General features: G+C 37.5%; 1 protein-coding gene across 1 annotated transcript in view; it reads right to left on the reverse strand.

The window, feature by feature from the left end:
• LOC107656769 (tyrosine-protein phosphatase non-receptor type 9-like) overlaps positions 1 to 8,646 on the reverse strand; it is a 30,357-nt gene that overhangs the window by 4,219 nt on the left and 17,492 nt on the right. The window contains exons 4-8 of the mRNA XM_016444711.1: positions 6,882 to 7,006; positions 6,688 to 6,793; positions 1,626 to 1,736; positions 645 to 1,498; positions 445 to 552 (exon numbers count right to left, since the gene is read on the reverse strand). Of these exons, the coding sequence (XP_016300197.1) occupies positions 445 to 552; positions 645 to 1,498; positions 1,626 to 1,736; positions 6,688 to 6,793; positions 6,882 to 7,006 (1,304 nt within the window). The remainder of the gene's footprint in view (positions 1 to 444; positions 553 to 644; positions 1,499 to 1,625; positions 1,737 to 6,687; positions 6,794 to 6,881; positions 7,007 to 8,646) is intronic.

Below are 8,646 nucleotides of genomic sequence, written 5' to 3' on the forward strand. Positions count from 1 at the left end.
TTATCAGTAAAGCCGGTTCTGTAATCAGCGGTAAATCTCCATCACCTGCGGGCTTTCACATTGAGCAGCATCAACTACACAGAGCCGTTGTTCACTGATGAGCTGCGCAAAACCACGTTCATATTCGCGCAGTTCGTCAGTGAACAACGGCTCTGTGTAGTTAATGCTGCTCAATGTGAAAGCACGCAGGTGATGGAGATTTACCGCTGATTACAGAACCGGCTTTCTGACAAGATGCGCATTAAATATCGCATGCGATTTATCGTGCAGCCCTAAAAGTAACAAAACTAATAAAAATGATAAAAGCACATAAGAAAATGAAAGAAAATGAAAACTGAAAAACTAAAAATAGCTAAAATTCAAAATATTAAATACTAGAATAGTAAAAAAAAAACACTAAAATAACATTGCACTGAACAATATAAATCATAAAGGAAAAAGCACATTACTCTGACCTCGTCATCCTCATTGTTGAGCGGACAAAGTCGAACACGTGATTGGTCAAGGCAAAGGACATCACTGTAGCGATTCTTTATCTGGTTAGAGACTTTCCTGTCAGAATAAGCATTATATTTATATAAGCAAGTCTTTGTCTATAAATGTATCATCTTTTCAGCCATTCCTTGAAAGCAAAAGTCACTTACTTAGAGTAGTCAAAGGTTCCAGCAGGAAGTTCTTTGCGGATCTCCTCGTACTCCTGATAAATGCACTTCTTCTTTTTACGTTTAACGTGCTGCACCAGATCCTGCATGCTCATTCCGCCTGGCTCAGCCACATGCACTGACAATGCAGCCGTTTCCGTTCCCGGGAACCAGCTCATATTCGGGGCAGAGCTGTGATGGAGAGGTGGCGGCCTTGATTTCAACGGGAGGGGTGGAATGCCATCTCCCCCATCCACTTCCTCTTCCAGAAACTCCACATCCTGTTGGCTGTCCTCAGCGCCATTGCCATCCTGCCTACTGTCGTACAAACATGCACCTTCCATACCCACAGTCCCGCCACCTCCTGGTACTATGGCACCAGCTGTGTGTTTTTGATGCAGAGGTGTGTCTGGGGGCGTGTCTGACTGTGGTGGCGGATGCCGGCCACGGCCATTGATGACATTGGCGTTGGACCCCGAGATTCCCCCTGAACCTGGCAGTACAGAGCCGTTCCAATGTGCATGTCCCGCTGTCCTGTGGTTCTGCAGGTTGGCATTTCCGTCATCCAGTATGGGGCAGTTTGAGTTCAGTCCATCCCCCAGGAGAGTGGCCCCTGAAGTATTGGCAGTTAAGGGGTCTGCTGAAGTGTTCTGGCCATGCTCCATGGAGTAGGAGCGGAGCAGACTGCCCAAGCAGTCCGCAGTGACGTAGGGCGAGTTATTAGGGTGGTTGGGGCTGGAGTTGACACAGGACTGGATCCAAGCAATGTGACTATACTGTGACGAGCCACCCAAATGTTCTGGAAGAGAGCTGAACGGTATGTGATTGACCAGTTCGTGGGCTTTTACAGTGCACACCTGCAGAGGTATCACATAAATACAAACAAGCAATCACATTCAATGTATTGCACCCTTAAAAATAATTAATGTAGCACTGTCCACTTGGAAAAGTTTAATGTTTGCATGTGCAGAACTCTAGACATACCCTCTCTCTCAGTTTCTCTCTCACAAACAGACGGAGTACCGTAAACGGTGCTCTGAACCACAGCGGCGACGACACAATAAAGACACATTTCAGACGAGCAGGGAAAGCCCCCTAAATCACAAAAAAGACAGTAAGCACAACATACAAAGGACTGTGCCAATCCCCTCCACAGACCCACCCATTAAACAAACCCTCTGAAAAATCAAGAAGTAAGTTTGTGGTTGATAAGTTTTTTGGTTTTTTTTGAAAGCAGCCCCTTATGCTCATCTAGGTTCAATTTATTTCATCAAAAATACTGTAAAATAAGTAATATTGTGAAATCTTATTATAATTTTCTTAGGGATGCATGAAATTGGATTTTTGCCGATAGTTTTCAACTCATTTTGGCCGATACCGATATATTTCCTTTTGTTTGGAAACAACACCAATTCTCTCCTGTGCAGAAATTATAAGCAAAATATTTTTCATTTTGGTTAGTTCATTAGTAACTTATTTGTTAGAATTAAATAAACAATAATGAAGTTTTTTTTTGACAGTACATTGAAGTTTTGAAAATAACTATAAATAAATTATATATCAATTTTTTTTCCCCGGAAAGATGCAAGGTTAACCCTAACATTTTATTTTAAGATTTAACATTTGTAGGTGGTCTAATGTAAAATAGTTGTAAAAATTCTGAAAATCTTTTAGAGCTTATGATTTGTTTAAAAAATAAAACATATTACATATTAATGAATAAATCAGTATATATAAAAAATATTTAATTTACAAGTGTCATGTTTGTTTTTTTTTCATGTAAGCTATAGCTTCTGACCTTTAAATCAAAACATACTCATTATTTTATGACATCAATTACTGCTTTATTTAATCAGAAACACAGTCTAACACCGTGTCCTAACTACACGCAACGCGATGCAGTCAAAGATGCACGTGATGCACGTGATAAAAGGTATCTTTTCCATGTTAATCTGAGTTTTTGTCCTAACTAGCAGCGACTGCGACTCGCGAAATTTCTAATTTAGAAACGGTTTCAATTTCCGCGACGTCGCGGCTGGAACAGCAACATACAAACTATATGACAGTAGATAATATCAGGTGATTATGTGCTTTATTCAAAGTTAAACGTCTCTAATATGAGTTTAAATATAATTTAGTGTGACCTTATAGCCATACTGAAAGCAACAACAGATAGTTTACCTCAGATCTTGAAAATAAATTAAAGCAAAGATGACCATTAAAACTGTGAACTCACTGCGAACCAACGAGTGTATTCCATAACAAAGATGTTATCAGTCACTCAGTATGTACATTTAATTATGTTAAAAAGCTTTAATATTTATGAATTAGATTATAAGCATCCATTTCGTTGCGAGTGCAGTGCGCTTCCAGAGAGAGCCCGCCCACAAACGCTTCTGATTGGCTGTGATATTTGATTGATTCTGTGGTGTCGCATCTGGTGTGGACACCCAAATTGCTTGTCGCTGGACTCTTGTCGCATCGCGTGTAGTTAGGACACGGTGTAAATGTTATTCGTGTAGGCTATTTTACTTTTAATTTAATTAGACTAACAGCGCCCCCTACAGATTAAAACTCTTTATTGAGCGGGCGTTAGGACCTGGGGGAGGCTGTCACTGCTGCCACTGCACGTGTTATTACTGTTTACTCTATCACACATGATTGGCTGTGATATTTGATTGATTCTGTCGTGTCGCGTCTGGTGTGGACACCCAAATTGCTTGTCGCTGGACTCTTGTCGCATCGCATGTAGTTAGGACACGGTGTAAATGTTATTCGTGTAGGCTATTTTACTTTTAATTTAATTAGACTAACAGCGCCCCCTACAGATTAAAACTCTTTATTGAGCGGGCGTTAGGACCTGGGGGAGGCTGTCACTGCTGCCACTGCACGTGTTATTACTGTTTACTCTATCACACACCGAACACATCATTCTGTACTTGCTTTCACAGATTAAATGCAGCGATCCAAACAGTCAATCTAATCATCATTCAGACAAAACTTTGCTTCAAGAATGAGCCACACTGCTGACCTGATCTAATCGCTAGCACACCCTGAGCTCATGCGAGTTAACGTATTCTTCTTATCGGCAAGACATATCGGCATAATTTTTCATATCGGGCAGATGCCGATATTTACATTTAAGGCCATTATCAGCCGATTCCAATATCAGTCCGATAATATCGTGCATCCCTCAATTTTCTTTAAAATTTTAATATACTGTATTTTAACTTTTTTTTTCCTGTGATGGCAAATCAAAATTTTCAGCAGGCATTTATACTATATTACTGTCCACACCAATGCATGATAACATTCTATTTATTAGTCAGGTGCATTTTGATTGGCTGTCAAAGTTTTTATCGTTCATCAGTTGGAAAAACAATTATTCTGAAAATTATATTGTTCCTCTGTGTTGTTATGCTTATAGTTGTGATGTAGACATCTCTACTCTCAAAGAATCAGAACGATTATTAAAACTTTACATTTATCATTATAGTTATTGTCCTCAGTGTCAACAGGTCTATTTTTGTGGAACCCATTACACTTTTCAGGATTCTTTGATGAATAGAAAGTTCAGCAACAGCATTTATTTAAAATAGATGTAAAAATAGATTTGTAACCATGTAGAAGTCTTTACTGTCACTACTGACAGTCACTATCATTAATTTAATGTGTCCTTGCTAGTGTAGTGTATCTGTAAATACACTATGCCTAAAAGTGTGTGGACGGCCAAGCACTGTACTCATATACTGTATGTTTGCTGAAAGTTATATTTTAGAACCATGTGCATTAATATCAGGTTCATCCTCCTTTTGCTGCTTTTAAAGCTTCCACTGTTCTAAAAAGACACTAGATGCTGGGGATTTGCTCACATTCAGACCCGACAGCATCTGTGAGGTCAGGCAGTGAAGATGAGTGATGGGTCCTGGCTCACAGTCTGCGGTGCAATTCATCCCAAAGGTGTTCAGTGGGGCTTTGTGCAGTTCTTTCACACGAAACTCAGTAAATAATCTTTCCAGATCTAGCTTTGTGCACAGGGGCATTGTAATGCTGGAACAAAAAGAGTGCGTCTCTTTTTACTAAAAATATTTGTCTAAGGAGGATTGTGGATATGTGCTTGATTTTATGCACCTGTAATGGGTGGAGCTAAAACAGCTAAATCTGTTAATTAAAAGGGGATGTCTGCATACTTTTCGTCAATTCTGGAAAAAAGAAAGAAACTTGGTCTCATGCACTTTTATAATTATTCGGTCAATGGTCTCCCTAAGATAGCAGGACTTATCGACTTGAAAAACAACATTTTTCAAGATATTTCAAGAACTACTCATTATTTCATTTGCTCCACTATAACCGTTTTTTTCAATCAGAGGATTTTTTTAACCACACAGACAGTTTCCAAGTACAAGATTTAAAATGCATTAACTAAAACACTGAATTTTATTTTAACACTGTATTTTGCCCAATACACTACCATTCAAAGGTTTGGGGTCAGTCATTTTGTTTATATATCTTTTTTTTTGGATATGAAAGAAATTAAAACTTTTATTCAGCAAGGATGCGTTAAATTAATCAAAAGGGACAGTAAAGACCTTTATGTCTGTGTCAAGTGCTGTTCTTTTAAACTTTCTATTCATCAAAGAATCCTGAAAAACAATGTATCACAGTTTCCACAAAAATATAAAGAGGCATAACAGTTGTCAACATCAATAATAATAACCTTGAGAATCAAATTAGCATTCTAGAATGATTTCTAGGGATCATGTGACACTGAAAACTGGAAGAATGACTGCTGAAAAGTTAATAAGAAACGGATCATAGAGATGTGTACAATTCTGGCATAATATGTTGACAGATTATCCTAGATATACAGTGGGTACGGAAAGTATTCAGACCCCCTTCAATTTTTCACTAAGGTGTTCAGTGGGGCTTTGTGCAGTTCTTTCACACGAAACTCAGTAAATAATCTTTCCAGATCTAGCTTTGTGCACAGGGGCATTGTAATGCTGGAACAAAAAGAGTGCGTCTCTTTTTACTAAAAATATTTGTCTAAGGAGGATTGTGGATATGTGCTTGATTTTATGCACCTGTAATGGGTGGAGCTAAAACAGCTAAATCTGTTAATTAAAAGGGGATGTCTGCATACTTTTCGTCAATTCTGGAAAAAAGAAAGAAACTTGGTCTCATGCACTTTTATAATTATTCGGTCAATGGTCTCCCTAAGATAGCAGGACTTATCGACTTGAAAAACAACATTTTTCAAGATATTTCAAGAACTACTCATTATTTCATTTGCTCCACTATAACCGTTTTTTTCAATCAGAGGATTTTTTTAACCACACAGACAGTTTCCAAGTACAAGATTTAAAATGCATTAACTAAAACACTGAATTTTATTTTAACACTGTATTTTGCCCAATACACTACCATTCAAAGGTTTGGGGTCAGTCATTTTGTTTATATATCTTTTTTTTTGGATATGAAAGAAATTAAAACTTTTATTCAGCAAGGATGCGTTAAATTAATCAAAAGGGACAGTAAAGACCTTTATGTCTGTGTCAAGTGCTGTTCTTTTAAACTTTCTATTCATCAAAGAATCCTGAAAAACAATGTATCACAGTTTCCACAAAAATATAAAGAGGCATAACAGTTGTCAACATCAATAATAATAACCTTGAGAATCAAATTAGCATTCTAGAATGATTTCTAGGGATCATGTGACACTGAAAACTGGAAGAATGACTGCTGAAAAGTTAATAAGAAACGGATCATAGAGATGTGTACAATTCTGGCATAATATGTTGACAGATTATCCTAGATATATATTGTGAATACTGAATATATCAGCAAACCCTAATTGTATGTGACTGAATATTATTAATAAACCTCCAGTTCTCCGCATATTACAGGGATAACAGCAAATACAGATGACAGATGAAAAGCTTCCTATATATCAAAAGAGTAAATCCAAGCTCCACTGAGTTCTGTTATTGCAATATGAACGCACTGTGAAACAGACAGATGGTTCTGACAGCATAACAACACTTACTTTAAGCAGATTCAAAATCTTGACGCAAAGCTCATAGTCAAAATTGCCATATGTGGAGTTAGTCATATCATAGATGAAAATGAGCCCATCTCTCTGTGTCTGAACGCTGAGGGAGACAAAGATGATTTAGATGAAAATGCAGAGCTGTTAACCATATTAAATTTGATCAGATTTATGGATGTGGTCTATTTTACCTCTCAATGGCCTTGTCCAGCTGATATATAATGGCCTGAAGAACAGCCTTATGGGTAGTGAGGTCTGGCCGATGGAGACGTGCTGTAAAAAGTGCCAAAGCCGCACCTTTCGCGTCACGACCGGGCTATACACACAGAAGCCAAATTAATGCATACACAACTTGTAAAAACATGCATAGGGTGACCAGATTTCTCATGGTTCAATATGGGCGTGGGGGGATTGTGATATATGACCACAATATGAGAAATTCTATTTCATGGTATCTAAATTATATATATATACACACACACGTACATCGTTATTTTTATATAAAAATAAAGAAGCAAATTACAATATATTGCGATCCTGTAAGCAAGATGATATATTGGGATATTTCTTATTTTAGGAATAGGAGAATAGGACATAATTTTAGGAAAACCACGTTTTGTGCAGTACGAGTGAAGGGAGAACAATTAAGTGCTTGCAGGAGTCAGATTTGACTGATCATGGGTCGAGAGGAGGGATGACCTATTGAAGGGGGTCTGAATACTTTCCGTACCCACTGTATATGGACTGGACTATAATATTATTATAATAAATATAAAACTATAAATATTAATATTATAATATTTATAAAACAGTTAGTTCCATTCCTCGATTCTGATTGGTCAGCAGCCGTGTTTTATTCACGTTTATGTATTTCGGCAGAATTAACTATTTATTTATTTAATGAAGAATGACTGACCCCTGCTGGCGTTATGTTGCATCTTTCATTTTTAATTTTTGAGACCCCGCCCTTCCTCGTCTAATAAATGCTTCTCATGCAGAGATATGTTGATGTGTGTGTGGCGCGCGTCTGTGTGGAAGCCTACAGTTTAGGCTTCCCAGGAGGGGATATTACAATATTTATTATTTTTCTGTTTCAGGTATGATTCTATAGCTATGTCCATCAGTTTACACTGTAATGACGCTTGCAAACTCACGCTGTACCGCGAATCGGTCTGTTTTAAAACTAAAAGACGGGAAAACAGACATTTTCTCATGCTGAGAGATAAGCAGATGTATGTGTGTGAGAAAACATCATATATGGTGTTAAAAAAAATAAATGACAGCGTATGATAAGAGCTCCTATTCTCTGTTTTTATTTAAGCTCCATTAGATGAGGCATGTTCGGAACATTCTCTTGCCGTTTACTGTTGCTGTCAGGAACTATTTTTTAGCAGAAGGACAGCATTTAACGAACTTGCTTAAAAAAAGTAACATTTCAATACATACATTTTTGGTTTTAATATTTTTTATTGTGTGGTAACGCTTCGCGTCGTGCGTGTATTTTTTATTGTGTGGTAACGCTTCACGTCGTGCCTAACAACACCCTTCAGCCGTGATTTATTCACGATACAGCACGGCCTCTCGTACCTTATTGCTTACATATATTAGGGCTGTGAATCTTTGGGTAGACAGCGATTCGATTTGATTCACGATTCATAAGTTTATTAAATTAAATGAAATTAAATTCGATTCGATTCGATTATAACGATTCGATTCTGCATTCTTTAAGTGCATTCACAGGATTATTTAAATGCGTCCCCTAAATTCTTTAAATGCTTAGTCAGGGGGCAAATTACACAGCAGCCTTTATGGTTACAGAACCATAGGTTAGAGAAAAAAAAAACTTTTGTCCATTGTTAGATGCTATAGTTTAACGATGCTATGGCATGACATGGCATATATAGAAATTTATGTAAGCCAAGATTTTAAAAAAGAGCTTTAAAAGTATTATGTCGG

This window comes from Sinocyclocheilus anshuiensis, unplaced genomic scaffold, assembly GCF_001515605.1.
Source record: "Sinocyclocheilus anshuiensis isolate Anshui unplaced genomic scaffold, SAMN03320099.WGS_v1.1 scaffold85, whole genome shotgun sequence".
Taxonomy (NCBI): Eukaryota; Metazoa; Chordata; class Actinopteri; order Cypriniformes; family Cyprinidae; genus Sinocyclocheilus; species Sinocyclocheilus anshuiensis.